At 43.6% G+C, this 17,512-nt stretch overlaps 1 protein-coding gene across 1 annotated transcript; it reads right to left on the bottom strand.

The window, feature by feature from the left end:
• Positions 1 to 370: 370 nt before the first annotated feature.
• Positions 371 to 17,082, bottom strand: ATP8A2 (ATPase phospholipid transporting 8A2; the record flags this gene model as incomplete). Its single annotated transcript, XM_081214448.1, has 6 exons — positions 371 to 523; positions 11,150 to 11,288; positions 12,491 to 12,630; positions 14,076 to 14,160; positions 16,001 to 16,070; positions 17,033 to 17,082. 6 exons carry the CDS (start codon positions 17,080 to 17,082, stop codon positions 444 to 446), a joined length of 564 nt encoding a protein of 187 aa, XP_081070574.1. The 3' UTR covers positions 371 to 443.
• Between the last annotated feature and the right edge of the window lie 430 nt (positions 17,083 to 17,512).

Here is a 17,512-nt window from a genome sequence, read left to right as displayed (position 1 = left end):
CCATAACTCTAACATGGATGTATATTATTCTCCAGACCTTGCAAATTCTTAATGTTCATTTTATCAGTACTGGGAGAGTATGCTTTCAACCATGCAGCTAGCCAGAAAGACTTTTTTATATATGGAGTGTGCTCCTCACAAAAAGCTTCTCTCCTTCCTCTAATATGACAGAAACTGTAGCTGTATCTGAAGAGAAAGTGGATTTCAATGATGACCATCACCTAAAAACATACATAAAACTCCTATATCTGGTACCAGAGGTAGAGCTTACCATTTTGATGTTTAAAGAAATGACTTTATGACATCCGTTCATAAATAAAAAGAGAAAACACACTGAGTAGTTTTATAATTGTTTTTTTAGTAAAAAAAAAAAAAAATTAAATCCTGATTATTAGTCATAGCAGAAACAAAGGGTTTAACACAGTTATATCAAATACAACTTTTTAAAAGTTACTTACATCCAAAGAATCCTCCTTCAATAGGATAAGGGCCATGTTCTGGGACACCAACCGGCAGGAATAGCCTAGAATAAAAGAAGGAGCAACATACGTGAAATTACCATACCCGCCAGGAACTCACCACGTTCAACGTCCCCTGAATTCAGCCTCCCTTCCTGCACCTTCCTTATCACCATGTTTAGCCTATGGGCTCACACAGAGGAATTGAGCAAGAGGGTGGGGAGGAAAAGTTCACACGGATTCTGACTTCTGCAGACAGCTCTAGTAGCGCTGCTCAGGAGGGTCTTCATGACTAATGGCTGAAATAAATACTCATCAATTTTCTGTGGATTTTCCTTATCCTTGTTATCCGTGTATTAGGATGAGCTTTGGGTTCGCTAAAATAATAGCAAACGCTTTAGGAAGACAAATGGAATCAACAGTGCTCCTCAAGCAGCATAAACGTGCCTACTGTGATATCAAGGTCCCTCACTTGCTTTTTAAAAAGGCAGGTAATTCTCACAGCAGGCTTCTAAGGAAGCCTATGATACCCAGAGAGTCACTTTTCCTGCGAAAGCTCAAAGCAACCCCCATTTCAAGAAATAAATCTGAGTCAAGAGTATCCCAATGCTAATTCTTAACAATTCCCATTGCATTTTGAGACAATGGTATCTCTGTAGGTTAATTTAAGCAAGGTACTCTTTTCCACTTTTCCTCCCGGAAGACAAACGCATTTTCTGTGAAGCTCTTTCCTACCCAGACTTTGCAGTACACGTGTGACAGCTGGAGATGCCTGGTGACACAATGACCAAGGTAAGAGCCTCTCCCGACTCTTCCCCTTCTCCCCACACTCTGGGGAGAACGAGGCGGCGGCCCCAGCCAACCCCAAGTCCAGGAGTGTCTGTCGGGGCCCTGGGCTCTCTTTCACACCACCCTCCACCATCTTGGTGCCCCTCAAGAGAGCTGCCATCAACAGGTGCTTTTCACCAAGCTCCATCTTAATTTATCTCATTGAGAAAAGTCAAGGAAACAGTCTTTCCACCTAGAGAAGTGGTCCTCACAATGATCATGGACCAATGATCACAGAAACAGGGAACAAGTCATCAGCATGAAGAACGTCAACCTTCAAAACAAGGACGCGGGTGACCATCTCAAGGAAGGGCCTTAACCAATGCTTAGGCAACAGGAGTCTGGGTTCTCCTCCGCAGAAGAGCCAAAGTACCCCTTCCCACAGATGCTATATTTAACTAGAAAAGGAGACAAGCATTTAGCTAGTGGACAAGTCACAGAACTGCTGTGTTGATGTGCTCAATTCTACCCAGAAGGTCCTCCTTTCATCCTCAAGAAACCCTACTAACAGGCACAAAACAGAACTCAAGACAGACAACAATTAAGACGCGAAAAACCTTGGGGTATTTTTCGGGGGTAGAAAATAAATATTTTTGTTTATTTTGGAATGTATGAAGTGTATCCTTCACGGATGAGTGTCATTTGAGAGGACTATTATAAACCACCTGAGAACACAAATTTTAAAGCACAAAATTATGACTTTTCATCTAACTGTCATTTTCTTAAAGCAATACCTTGAAGATCTATTCCAGGCAGTTAACAATAATTATGTGAAGGGAATGAGATAATTTTGCTGGTTAAAACCTCACGTATCATTTGAAAAGCGAAAACAATTGAATAGTTTAAAATCACAGGACCGGGCTTCCCTGGTGGTGCAGTGGTTGAGAATCCACCTGCCGATGCAGGGGACACGGGTTCGTGCCCCAGTCCGGGAGGATCCCACATGCCGCGGAGCGGCTGGGCCCGTGAGCCATGGCCGCTGAGCCTGCGTGTCCGGAGCCTGTGCTCTGCAATGGGAGGGGCCACAACAGTGAGAGGCCCGCGTACCGCAAAAAAAAAAAAAAAAAATCACAGGACCACATGGGCAAATACCTGTTCAACCTCTAAGAGGAAAACTAAAGGGAGGAAACACAGCACAATTTTCCACACATTTTCAAACTTGCTCAAGTCTGTATTTTAACAATAGTGATGAGGAGGAATGAGAGTTTCCCAGAATGCCATTGAAAATTCTGCACAGCACGACGAAAATAACTGAACTTCGTTTCCCACTAAAATCTTACAAATATATCCTTCCTTTCTATAAATTCTTAGATTAAGTGCAGAAGGGAGGTCAATATTTTATTTTCATTTGCAAACAGGGATATTGGAACTTTAATCATTTTTCTTCCCTTGCCCCAGAAACTTCCAGCAACTTCACGCAATAGAGACTGTTACAAATTTAGTATAACTCACACAGAAGGATTTGCTGGTAGTTTTTGATATGAACAGCAGTTGCAGAAGCAAGCTGAAATGCTTAAGCCATCGCTTCCCGCTTGATTTTATATTTTGCAATTTAAGTAAAATGCCACTTGACAACTGAAGCTGCATAAAGATACTATGGAAAAACTCAAAGTATTTTTCTAGCCATTGCAAGGGAGAGGGTAACAAATAAAACCACTGACACTTTCATGAATTTCAATACACAAAACTCAAGGTTTCTGAGAAGAAACAGGTTCTTTTTTTTTTTTAGTTTGGAAAACGAAGCAAGATTTTGCTTAATTATCACACAGAACACTTGCTCGAGACAGACCATGGAAGTTTAACACAGTTAAATGTGACTTAGCTAACATGGCAAATTAAATTATGTCAATCCAAGTTCGGTGTGCTTGATTTCTAATGTTTTTGGATAAAATGAGATCAGTTCTTGGAGAACAGCCAGTTATGAAATGTCAATCCACACTTGTAAGTTGTGGTCTATTTCTTTAATCTCACAATCTAACAAGACGACCATAAAACGACTGAGAAGGGAACCTCTGGGATTTCACTTTTTACTACGGCTGAAGTTAACGGCACACCACAAAAGTGTTTAGTCTTTCTACTACCTGAGCATAATCAACACTCAAAGAAATTAAAATATTACAGCATCTATAGCACTTAGAGCAGGACTTGATTTTAAGAAAATAAAATTATCATTCACACTAGAAAACAGGACCAAACCAAACCTCTCTTGGAACTCGCAATCAGCGTCTTTTTTCCGAGGTAAGCATATACTGTCGAAGATATCCCAACCTAGATTTCTCCAGAGACACTTTTGGAAGGGTTAGCAACAATTGATTCCTACTAACCACATACCTAGGATCCATCAAATTACCCCTCAGTGGGATTCAACTTGGTTCCAACCCCTCAACAAGTGTGTTGTTGGTTGTAAATAATTTCAGGGAGAACCTGGTCACTCAATATTTGAGAGTAAGTGTATGAAACACACTGCCAGACGTCAGGAATGGAACTCTTCATCTGCTCTGGACTCAATCAAGGATGCTCAGAGCAGAATCCCTCCCCATCTGAGAACCAGGATATCAAGGACTCATCCACAGAACCACACCTGGGCACCCTTCCCTCCAGATCCTCAGATGCTTCTCAGAAAGGCTCCATCACAGGTAGGAACAGGCTGCCTCAGCCTTACCTTGTGATCTTCCCCCAAACCAGGCCATCCTGACTCATGCTATTCTCATCCTTTATGTATTTGCCTTAAACAAATTCTTGAGGTTCAAGATTTAAACCTATCTCATCTGCAAAGCCTTCCCTGATCTTTTTGACGCCTATCTTTCCTTCAGAGAACTGAATTATCACGTGCCATGGTCACCTGCTCAGATTCTCAGCACTCACACCTGTGTGGCCCAGGCTAAGTTACTTGGCATCTCTGTGCCTCAGTTCTATCTTTAAAAGGGGATAATGCCTATCTCAAAGGGAATATTAAACTTACCTAAAGGACTGAGCAGTAATATGACAAATGCTGTGCTAACATTTAATGAGTAACTATTACTAACACCAGCCATGCTCAGCATGTACACTGCACAACTGGTATTTTCTCATCTATTTTATTCCTAAGTTTGTCTCAAAATTAACTCAGTCCCCAATACGGGAACATAAGTGCCCCAAGCCTATACGGGAGCATCTGGCAACAACAGAGCTGCAGGTAATCAAGAAATCACACACCTGACTTTTCCGTGAACATTACTGGGGCTGTGGCCGTGTTCCCCCAGCCCCACCTGAAAACCGGACTTGTCTCCCTGCCAATGGGCAAGAATAGGGCAGGCAAGTCCACGTTTACTCACTGTCAGAAATTAAACTTCTAAGACTATAGATGTGATTTAAAGGTATCAAATAATGGGTAACAAAACATGGGGGAGGGGCGGCCAAATTCCAACTCAGATGGTTCACAGTGAAAGCGATTCCCAGTGCGATGACTTTAAAATGGAACACGCACTAGGATTTTGTTCTCACTCATCCTATCTCCGTTAGAAAAAAAATTATAGACTCTGAAAACTTCACATCTATTTTCTAACTATGTAATGATGCTTTATCCAGTCATGGTAAGGAAGTGACGACTACATGATTCACAAAGGCTATACAGCTGAAATTTCACTTTAGACTAGCTGATGCCAAATTTTTAAGCTAAAAAAGAAAACTTCCAACTCCTGGAAACACAGCTAGTTAGCATAAATCCAAGCACAGCGCAGCAGGGTCCTGGCATCGTGTCAGTTCCAAAGGACCTCAAAGCCACACGCAGGATGACTGCATCTACCTAACACTCACAGGCTCATAACAGACACAAATATCCTGGAACCTAATTTGACGAAGTATTTATTTTCAAGGTATGAACTAAAAGTTACACTTTAAATTCTCAAACTGTGATAGACGATGGATGGATGGATGGATGGATGCATGGATGGGTGGATAGATGGATGGATGGGAGGACAGATGGATGGATGGGAGGATAGATGGATGGATGGGAGGTTAGGTGATAGATGGATGGGAGGATAAGTGATGGATGGAGGCAGGATAGGTGATGGATGGATGGAGAATGGATGGATGGAGAATAGATGGATGGGAGGATAGATGGATGGACAGATGATAGATAAATGAGAGAGAGAGCGAGCGAATACTAAAGACAGCCAACAGCACCAAACACCTCTAAAGGGAAATGTTGCCAGTTAAAACTGTAAGAGTCAACAATCATAAGACATCCCAACTCTGGAGGCAGTGAAATATGAAAACAAGGTGTCTTAGAGTGGATGAAATTTAGTACCCTTCTCCAGGGTTTTCTAACTCAAATTTCAGAGAGGGTTTTCGTGAAAGCTTCATGAATCTGTTTAAAATGAGCCCTGCACCAGGAGTGATTGGCCCTGAGACCCAGCATGAACTAGCTTGGTCATTAAGTGGAGCACAACCTTGTAAACTCTGAATGGCCCCCGGCCCCCGGCGCTCTAAGACTGCTGACATGTGAAGACCAAAGACAGCGTAGGGAAAGCACTCCCAGCACAGTGCCCAGCATTCAGCACTCTTCTCCTTATTTCATCTAGAAGTAGAACTACTAGACACTTGGTGTGCTTCCCAAATACCTTCTGGGTACCCTAATGTGCACACAGAATGCACTAAAATGTACAGAATATCCAATCCATATTGTGGGAGACAGACCAATAATGGTTCATATCACAGAAGGTATGAGGAATATGGGACAAGAACACAGGCTTACAATCCTCCTGGATCTGGAGCGTGACCTCGGGCTGCTCAAAGCCATCACCAGTGGTCTGATGTGGACAAGTCTAACACCATGTCTAGATGTCTACACTGCGTCCTCAACACATGCCCTAATTCAGTGGTACATATACACAATGGAATATTACTGAGCCATAAAAAAGAATGAAATAATGCCATCTGCAGCAACATGGATGGACCTAGAGATTATCATACTAAATAAAATAAGTCAGACAGAGAAAACAAAGACCATATGATATCACTTATATGTAGAGTCTAAAATATGACACAAATGAACTTACTTACAAAAAAGAAATAGACTCACAGACATAGAAAACAAACTTATGGTTACCAAAGGGGAAAGGGAGGAGGGATAAATTAGGAGTTTGGGATTAGCAGATACACACACTATATACAGTGCTATGTATAAAATAAACAACAAGGTCCTGCTGTATAGCACAGGGAGCTAGAGTCAAAATCTTATAATAAATCATAATGGAAAAGAATATGAAAAAGAAAAAATATGTACATATAACTGAACCACTTTGCTGTACACCTGACACACAATATTGTAAATTAACAATACTTCAATTAAAAGATAAAGAATAGAATTTTTTAACACCTTTATTAGAGTATAATTGTTTTACAATGGTGTGTTAGTTTCTGTGGTATAACAAAGTGTGTCAGCTATACCGATACATATATCCCCATATGCCCTTCCTCTTGCGTCTCCCTCCCACTTTCCCTATTCCACCGCTCTACGTGGACACAGAGCATCGAGCTGATCTATCGCCCTGTGCTATGCGGCTGTTTCCCACTAGCTATCTATTTTACATTTGGTAGTGTATATATGTCCATGCCACTCTCTCACTTTGTCACAGCTTACCCTTCCCCCTCCCCGTGTCCTCAAGTCCACTCTCTATGTCTGCGTCTTTATTCCTGTCCTGTGCCTAGGTTCTTCAGAACCATTTTTTAAAATTTCATATATATGTGTTAGCATACAGTATTTGTTTTTCTCTGACTTACTTCACCCTGTATGACAGACTCTAGGTCCATCCACCTCACTACAAATAATTCAATTTTGTTTCTTTTTATGGCTGAGTCTTACTCCACTGTATATATGTGCTGCATCTTCTTTATCCATTCATCTGTTGATGGATACTTAGGTTGCTTCCATGTCCTGGCTATTGTAAATAGAGCTGCAATGAACATTGTGGTACATGACTCTTTTTGAATTATGGTTTTCTCAGGATATATGCCCAGTAGTAGGATTACTGGGTCATATAGTAGTTCTATTTTTAGTTTCTTAAGGAACCTCCATACTGTTCTCCATAGTGGCTGTATCAATTTACATTCCCACCAGCAGTGCAAGAGGGTTCCCTTTTCTCCACACCCTCTCCAGCATTTATTGCTTGTAGATTTTTTGGTGATGGCCATTCTGACTGGTGTGAGGTGATACCTCATTGTGGTTTTGACTTGCATTTCTCTGATGATTAGTGATGTTGAGCATTCTTTCATGTGTTTCTTGGCAATCTGTATATCTTCTTTGGACAAATGCCTATTAAGGTCTTCTGCCCATTTTTGGATTGGGTTGTTTGTTTTTTTGATATTGAGCTGCATGAGCTACTTATATATTTTGGAGATTAACCCTTTGTCAATTGCTTTGTTTGCAAATATTTTCTCCCATTCTGAGAGTTATCTTTTTGTCTTGTGTATGGTTTCCTTTGCTGTGCAGAAGCTTTTAAGTTTCATTAGGTCCCATTTGTTTATTTTTGTTTTTATTTCCATTTCTCTAGGAGGTGGGTCAAAAAGGATCTTGCTCAGCTCGGTGCTTTGTGACCGCCTGGAGGGGTGGGATGGGGAGGGTGGGAGGGAGGGAGATGCATGAGGGAAGGGATGTGGGAACAGATGTATATGTATGACTGATTCACTTTGTTATAAAGCAGAAACTAATTAAAAAAATAAATAAATAAACTTAAAAAAAAAAAAAAAAAAAGGATCTTGCTGTGATTTATGTCATAGAGTGTTCTGCCTATGTTTTCCTCTAAGAGTTTTATAGTGTCTGGCCTTACATTTAGGTCTTTAATCCAATTTGAGTTTATTTTTGTGTATGGTGTTAGGGAGTGTTCTAATTTCATTCTTTTACATGAGGCTGTCCAGTTTTCCCAGCACCACTTATTGAAGAGTCTGTCTTTTCTCCACTGTATACTCTTGCCTCCTTTATCAAAAATAAGGTGCCCATATGTGCGTGGGTTTATCTCCAGGTTTTCTATCCTGTTCCATTGATCTATATTTCTGTTTCTGTGCCAGTACCATACTATCTTGATTACTGTAGCATTGTAGTATAGTCTGAAGTCCGGAAGCCTGATTCCTCCAGCTCCATTTTTCTTTCTCCAGATTGCTTTGGCTATTCGGGGTCTTTTGTGTTTCCATACAAATTGTGAAATTTTTTATTGTAGTTCTATGAAAAATGCCATTGGTAGTTTGATAGGGATAGCAATGACTGTGTAGATTGCTTTGGGTAGTATAGTCATTTTCACAATGTTGATTCTTCCAGTCCAAGAACATGGTATATCTCTCCATCTGTCTGTATCGTCTTTAATTCCTTTTATCAGGTTTATTCCTAGGTATTTTATTCTTTTTGTTGCAGTGGTAAATGGGAGTGTTTCCTTAATTTCTCCTTCAGATTTTTCATTGTTAGTGTATAGTAATGCAAGAGATTTCTGTGAATTTTGTATCCTGCTACTTTATCAAATCCACTGATTAGCTCTAGTAGTCTTCTGGTAGGATCCTTAGGATTTTCTGTGTATAATATCACGTCATCTGCAAACAGTGACGGTTTTACTTCTTTTCCGATTTGGATTAGAATGTTTTTTAAAAGGTCAATTTTAAAATATCTAATGGATATGAGTGCTTCTGAAACCAAAACTACAAGCACTGCTACACCTTCTTTGAAAAAAGCACAGAATAATATAGCTGTTAATGGAAAAAACTGGACAGGTATCAATCACCTTGTGAGGTTCAGACAAGCCTCACTCCAGCAATGACTAACACCTTCCTTCGGGAATAACAAGACATTCGTGTTTTCTGGGTTGATTTTGGGAACTCTGCTTTCACTTGTGTTTACCTAAACTTGGCTAGACCCTGACAGATGCAGGTGTGACACAAGGACAGGAGGACAGGGGCGGGGCAGGTGCAGCATCACTGCTCTCATGCTTTCTGTGCCCTCTGTGAACAGGAGCCGTGGATCAATAGCAGGTGTTGTAGACCAAATTTACATGGGAAATACCTGAAGGGCTGACGTATATACATAGAAGGAGACATTCCACCAAAAGCAAACGTATTATCCTTCATCTATAAAAATGTTGCTGACATCACCAAAGGGCTGTAAGCAATGGGTTTTTATTATCTAGTAGTACTGACAGGTCTACACAGAAACATCACCACACTTTTCTCCAAAAATATGTGTTTAGGAAACAACAGGTACAACATCTACATCTAATCCTTCAGAGACTGTTCGTGAATCACATGTCAGTCTCTGGGGACTTTAATCTCACTTGTGTGGAAGTCCAAGAGGACTACAGTCTTGATAAGAAATGATTAAGTGGCTTTTTTGTCTATTAGAAAAAAAAAGAGGAAATCCACCCCAGACAGTAGGCACTGTCTATAACTGAGGTTCTCTGAGAGTCGGGACTGATTCAAAAGAGAAGATTGAAGGAAAGGGCTCCACTGGAACTAGTTGATTGCGTTCCAGGGAGACTCCTCTGAATAGGACACCAGTCACTCAACTTCAGATGTTCTTTCTGTATGTTTCTTCCTGCAGTGAGCTGTGACATGGACTCTATTCCCATCAACACATGACAAGTCATGTAACCCTTATTCATTTTATCATCTATGTACCAGAGCTTGTGACATAAGGTGACAGAAGTCCTAGATAATTTTAAAGCAATTCAAACAATCAAAATTAGATTTTTTGGGACTTCCCTGGTGGTCCAGTGGTTAAGAATCCGCCTGCCAATGCAGGAGACACGGGTTCGAGTCCTGGTCCAGGAAGATCCCACACACCGCAGAGCAACTAAGCCCGGGCGCCACAACTACTGAGCCTGTGGCTCTGGAGTCCACGAGCCACAATTACTGAGCCTGTATGCCGCCACTACTGAAGCCTGTGTGCCTAGAGCCCATGCTCCGCAACAAGAGAAGCCACCGCAATGAGAAGCCCATGCAGCGCAACAAAGAATAGCTCCCGCTCGCAGCAATTAGAGAAAGCCCGTGTGCAGCAACGAAGACCCAACGCAACCAAAAATAAATATAAAATAAAAATTTTTTTTTAATTAGATTTTTTTTTAATTAGTAGTTTCACAAGTCCTTTTCAAACTAAAAACGTGCTGCTTTAACACTCACGAAGTAATTTGGGCTTAAATTCCCTTTCTTCAATTTTCATTTCTGCGATGCTTAGCGGGCAGAGGTTGCCAACCCAGATGGGGAAGGGAAAGGTTCAAGCCTATTAGAAAAACCTATGAATTGGTAAAATCATTATAATGGCTATAACTATATAAAATAATAATGCATATTTAAACTTAATGAAAACATGCTTAGTCTCTGAGATTAAATTTTTGTGAAGAAAGCAATAAGAAAATCAAACTCCCAACAACTCTTGAATTCTCTGGCCTCTGGAAGTATGTTTAATACTTTTCAAGAAGGTGCCATAGTTTTACTGTTTATAACGGGCAGATAATGCTCATAAGAACATCTTAAACTTTTCTCAGTCTTGTGAATGAAGAATTCTATTTTTTTTTTTTTTTTTTTTTTGCAGTACATGGGCCTCTCACCATTGTGGCCCCTCCCGTTGCGGAGCACAGGCTCCGGACGCGCAGGCTCAGCGGCCATTGCTCACGGGCCCAGCCACTCCGCGGCATGTGGGATCCTCCCGGACCGGGGCACGAACCCGTGTCCCCTGCATCGGCAGGCGGACTCTCACCCACTGCGCCACCAGGGAAGCCCGAATGAAGAATGCTATAAAAACACTTCTGTCAATGCATCTGAGGAGCCCTCAGGCACCTCTATAAGATGGTTCAAAAACGTAATACAAAAATCAGCATTGGGAAATTATTCTTTAAATGAATTACCTATGTTAATTGCAGTTTCTTGTTTGTCGCCTGTCAACACCCATATTTTAATTTCTGCCTTCAACAGAGTTGCTATGGTTTCTGGCACGCCTGCCTGAAGACGATCTTCTATGGCTGTGGCTCCAAGCAGCAGCAAATTCTAAATTAAAAAACAGCTTCCATTAAAGATGGGGACACATGTAAGAGCAGCATGAATGACGAAACGCTTGACCAAAGAAAGGCTGTGAAAGTGTCTGAGACAATTACCTCATTTCCTCCACATTAAACCTTTGTCTGCAGATAATTAATGACAGTCACATGTGTGGCATCTCAAAACCATCCACAGGGCTAGAACCCCTCCACACACACGGGCCAGCACATGCCATCTACTTCTGGGTACACAGGCACCTTGGGATAGAAACCGCCTGGCAGAAGAGCACATGGGTGGGTTATCCTGGGGACACTAACAGGACTGAGACTTCTCTCTCACTCCACTCATGAGTCAAGGGCTGTGGTACAGTTAACACATGAGCAAAAATTATTCAGTGGCCGAAAAGGCCAACTACCTCCCGAGTGCCCACCTCTGGCCGGGGGACGCACAGACATCGCACCTATTTAATTGCTTTATGATCCTCAAAGTAATTTTGGAATTTCCAGGGAAGCAGGGTAAATGAATATTTGATTTCACTTCCATCCATACCCAAATTCCATTAAAATGACAAACTAGGGAAAAAAAGCAAAGGGGAATTTTAAAAAAATAAATAAAATAAAGGAATGAGAAAAGCAAGCAAGCAATGACTTCAAAGCTACTGAAACTGGAAGATGGATGGACCAGTGGTTGCTGACATGAAACGGAAAAGGCTGAAATCCAGCTCCCAGATTTGAGGGACTCAATCTGTGGGAAGCTACCTCATGTCTTGGGAGAAACTGAAATAACAACAAAATCACGTAGGCAGCATGGAGCGGCAATGGCAAAGCTCAGATAGGACAGGAAGTGTGAAAACACTTAGTAGGTACGATGTCCAGCCAGCCTAGGCATTCTGACTGCTCAGGAAACTCAATAGGGCCAGCTAACGGAGTTAAACCTGATCTTAGGCAAACCCAGAAAGTCGCCGATGCTGTTTTTGACCTGATACTTCTTAAGACATGAATGCTTAGCAGAGGGTGGCTGGACCTTGCTGAGGGCTCATAAAAACTGAGTGTTTCTTAAAGCAAAGAAACGATTAAAAGCTAATGGTGAGTTAAGATACTTACAAGATCAGAGAACATCACTATATAGCCAAAAGATTTCTGCACCAAAACTTTTCTGCTCATTAGGTGTCACTGGGCATGTAATGTAACGCATCTACCACGTGGAATTACCTTCTCGATGATCTCGTAACACTCTTCCAGCCGCTGAGCTCTGTCCTTCAAGATGGTGCTGGCTTCTTGGTAGACTTTGAGCCACTCCGCATAATCACTCTCAGAGAGGTCGGCGTAAGCCACACAGAGGGTCCGCAAGCCTGCAAAACAGTCCCAGCGTCTCCCAGGGAGGGCCCTAGGGACGGGCAAGCCGGGTGCCTTACCCCCAGGGGACACCGCGTGTGCAGAAAATGAAAGAGACCATCCGCTTTACAGGTCACTCTAAGTCAACGTGCACACATTCAAAAAGAATTGAAAAGCAACCTTATTTTATTTTATTTTATTTTTAAAATAAATTTATTTATTTATTTTTGGCTGTGTTGGGTCTTCATTTCTGTGCGAGGGCTTTCTCCAGTTGCGGCGAGCGGGGGCCACTCTTTATCGCAGTGCGTGGGCCACTCTTTATCGCAGTGCGTGGGCCTCTCACTATCACAGTCTCTCTTGTTGTGGAGCACAGGCTCCACACCCGCAGGCTCAGTAGTTGTGGCTCACAGGCCCAGTTGCTCCGCGGCATGTGGGATCTTCCCAGACCAGGGCTCGAACCTGTGTCCCCTGCATTAGCAGGTGGATTCTTAGCCACTGCGCCACCAGGGAAGCCCAGCAACCTTATTTTAATATAAACCACTGCTTCTATAGATGCTGACAGAATAGGAGAAGCCATGAGACTGAACTCCTCACAGCAGAGAAGGACAGAAGCCGCGCTCGGCCCACACACACGAGCAGGGACCAGCCAGGAGGCACGACGGGAAGTGTGTTTCAAGATAGCAATAAAGGCCCCATGTGCTACCACGTGAAAGACACAGGCTTTCAAGCAGCCATGCTTGTGTGTCTGTGTGTGTCCCTGTGTGTCCCTGTGTGCATGTGTCTCTGTGTGTGTCCCTGTGTGCACATGTGTTCCTATGTGTGCACATGGGTGTTCCCTGGTGGGCATTTGTGTCCCTGTGTGCACGTGTTCCTATGTGTGCACATGTGTGTTCTCTGGTGTACATGCGTGGGCCTGTGTGTGCAGACGTGGATACATGCAGCCAGAGGGGCTCAGGAAGGCAACGCGGCAGCAGCCGGCACTCAAGCTCTCATCACATCCACGTGCAGGGGAGCCTGACATGAGTGTCGTTTAAAGCCCTTCTAAGAACTCCCTTCCTGTTCTCCGTGGCTTCAGTGGATTATTCTTGCCTGAAGTCATGGGTAAGCCACTGTCATAAGGGAAACGAGAGAGGGCCTGGGAAATAAGGTGAGTTTTCCGAGAAAGGAGTGCAAAGCTGGAGGGCGGTTCTGCGGAGCATCGTGGGCTGGCCTGTCTCACCCTCGTCCCTCTGGTTAAGAGCTAGCGGATGACGTTTAGGTAACACAGCAGTCGGTCTACAGCCACGACTCTTGTCACTGCCACCGGTGCAGAGGGTGGGGACGGGGTCAGCACTAGAAAACGACCCGCCTTTGAAGCAAGCCAAGTGCTGCACAAAAATGACACGTGAACATGACGGCTCACCCGAGTGCCCCTGAAAGCACAACTCCAAGGGCAGAAATAACATTTCCAAATTCCACTCACCTTCCGTGGCAAAATACTCCAGATGGCATAGTGTTTCCTCCATGTATTTTGAATCTTTAGAAAGTCTCTCAAAAATCACGTTATCCTGTAAAATAAGGAAACACTGTGACTGGCAAACCTTAGGTCAGCTGACGCTCTAGCACTGCAAGCCCAGCTCTGTTTTCGTGGTGTTGATCCAGCGCACAGCTGGGTGGGCGAGGGGAAACACAGTTCTTGGCTGGATTCAGTCATGAGCTTTGGAAAACAAACTGGGGGTGGCTATGTGTCCACACAAACACGCCGGGGAGGACCCTGGGTGTCAGGAGAATGAATAATCAGGGACACGACGGGGCCGACGTTCACCTAGATTTGCAAAGCTCACACCAGACTTTGTTAACACCTTTTGCAGAAGTGGGAAGCATAAAACGCGCACCCTAAATTGCTCAAGTGTCCTCTCCCTTCCTGATGCTGCAGGAGCTCCCACCCAGGGAGGGCAGGACCCACCCTGCACAGAACCTGGTTCAGCTGAGAACACACCGTGTGGACAGCTCATCACCTGGGGACTATTTCCATGACCCACAAGCAGGGCTGGAGGATTGCAGGCTATGGATCATGCATCAAATATGTGATAAATGGCAGTTTTAGGCCCCCCCAAATCTAAGAAATTTAGTTTGGTTTGGGGGAGGCAGGTTTGAGGAGAATTAAATCCTATAACACATTAAATGCACCCCTGCAGCATTTCCTGTTGACCCTGGTCTGTGGTTGCCCCCCTTCCTCTGTACCTCACGCTGACCCCTTCTGGCCTTGCTGTGGTTCTCAGAACACAATGGCAAATAAACCACCAAAAAGGTAAGAAAGAGTATCTCATATGAGAACAGAATCTAAAAAAAAAAAAATCTTTCTCAATCTAATCCAATATAATCTGGACCTTGGTGAGTCCAGATTGGATGCCTTAGAATTCACACACGTTACTCACTTTTTAAAAAGCTCTGATCACTGTCCTCAAATACTTCTTCCCACAATTGGTAAAGACGAGTAAGATTTCCAATGAATCACTGATCCTAGTGTGGCCTCATATTTCCCGACACAGTCTCAAAAAATGAGCTTAATAAGTCTTTCCCTCAACACATAAGACCACAGTTTGACAGAATGTAGTTTTGTAGGTCAGGCTCATAAACAGTAGCATCTTTCCTTAAAGATTTAGATTCGATGACCAGGAGGCAGACAGGACAAAAAGCCTGACATAGGAAATGACCGGAGGGGGCAGTATTAGTAGACCACAAATGGATGCTACCTCAAACCCACCACCCAGCCTCTGTAGTGAATAAAAACTAATCCACGAATATTGAGAATAGCTGCTATGGAAAAAAATACACGTCAGAGGGCTTCCCTGGTGGCACAGTGGTTGAGAGTCCGCCTACCGATGCAGGGGACACGGGCTCGTGCCCCGGTCCGGGAGGATCCCACATGCCGCGGAGCGGCTGGGCCTGCGAGCCATGGCCGCTGAGCCTGCGCGTCCGGAGCCTGTGCTCCACAACGGGAGAGGCCACAACAGTGAGACGCCCGCGTACCGCAAAAAAAAAAGAAAAAAAAGGAAAATACACATCAGGGCCCTTAAAAGATCATAGGTTGATACAACTGACTGAATCTTCCAAAGTCACCACACGAGGATAGAAAACAGGAATCAGAATTCACACTCTAAGGATTCTGCAGGACACGGCCAGCTACTGTTTCTGAAACCAACTACCAACGAACAGCAAGCTTTCCACTGATCTCCTTGCCACGCTGGCTTGAACCCCCATCATCTTCAGGGGGCTTTTACTACTAAGTCAGCGTCAGGCTGACTGAAAGAGCCTTTCAACCCTGGGTGACCATCAAGGACGCTGAGAACAGCAGTTAGGGAAGCAGCAGGGGTCCCTGGCGTGCAGACCTCAGCCAGTACTTACAGCCCCTTTACAATAGAGTCGAAGCTGTCCTGAAGGGGTTCGCACAATTACAGACATTCTTTTTCTGTCGCTGTAGGGTAAAAACAAAAAGGAAAGAAAACTGTCATTGGTCTGTTTTATAGGACCACATCCTGTGATTAAACACCAAACAACCCAAAAGGTGGTCTGGCTGGCCCCCAAACGGCCCAGCTTCCCTACCTTTGTCCTCAAAGTCAGACTTTAATTGTGTATCTCCTACTCTTTTGCATAAACCTATTCCTTTCCCTGCCGTGGAAACTCACTAGCACAGCTCTTGATAGAAGAAGACACAGAAATGTAGAGCTTGAGCGCTTTACTCTGTGTCTAATTTACTCCTGACAATACTGTGTCCACGTACTTTTATTTCACAGCTCAAAAATGTTCAGTTACCTGCCCAGTAAGTAGCAAAGTGCAAGATTCAGTATAAACCCACTTCACTCAAAAGCATCTCATCGTATCTTCTTTTGACTGAAGTGGAAAGAAATGATGAATTCCAAGGACCTCCCGATTTAGCGCTGAGGTCCCTTGATGGCTCCCTCCCCAGCCGCAGCCCCAGCACATGCACAGCCACCTCCCGCCTCATCTTTCAAAGGGACCCGCCCTCGGTCACTGACTCATTTCTCGCCCATCTATATATATATACAGGGAGTCCCCTCCGCACGAATGAGCTCCCTTCTGAGGGAGTGCGTTCGTAAGTCCGACAAAGTTAGCCTAGGTACCCGACTAACACGATCGGCTACACAGTACCACACTGTAATGGGTTTATAATACTTTTCACACAAGTAATACATAAAAAACAAACACAAAAAACAAAGAAAACATTTTTAATCTTACAGACACATGAACTAACTTACTGGACATGCAAATGCACGTTTGTGTCTTCGAAAGTTCGCAGCTTGAAGTTTGTACGTAGGGGACTTACTGTGTGTATATGTAGATAGATAGATAGATAGATAGACAGACAGACAGATAGAGAGGGACAGTTTATTTCAAGTGCACAAAAGAGAAACATACCTAGAAAACTCCAGGACGTTAAGGATTCCAAATGTCTCCTCCTGTCCCATCTAGAGGAAGAAAAACAGGCTCTTTACCTGAAGTGCAAAGTATTAAAATCCCAAAAAATCTCAAAACAACCAGCTCCCCAGCCATAAACCTCTCTATCCATGCCTCTTCCCAGTCCCTCCCCTCCTCTCCCACCCTCTCTCCCTCTCCCTCCATCCATCCATCCCCCTGCAGATGCCTTCTACCAAGTACTGTCTTCCCCGTCCGTCTGGTGGGACCATAGCTCCCCCTTCTGGTGGAAGCATCTCCTTTTCCGCCAGCAGGAGTGGCTGTCACAGTAGCTGATGACAGAGTAACTTCCAAGACATACAAATAAAGAACACAAGGTACACAGTTCCATCCGAAACCTGGGGCCAGTTATGCTTCCAAATCCAGAATTTTACACATCTCGCAGAAGTATGTGCACACACTGTATGCCACTACATCCCCAGG

This window comes from Mesoplodon bidens, assembly GCF_964165515.1.
Source record: "Mesoplodon bidens genome assembly, chromosome: 17".
NCBI lineage: Eukaryota > Metazoa > Chordata > Mammalia > Artiodactyla > Ziphiidae > Mesoplodon > Mesoplodon bidens.
The sequence above is the reverse complement of the archived record's forward strand: the minus strand, read 5'-3'. Positions and strand labels throughout refer to the sequence as shown.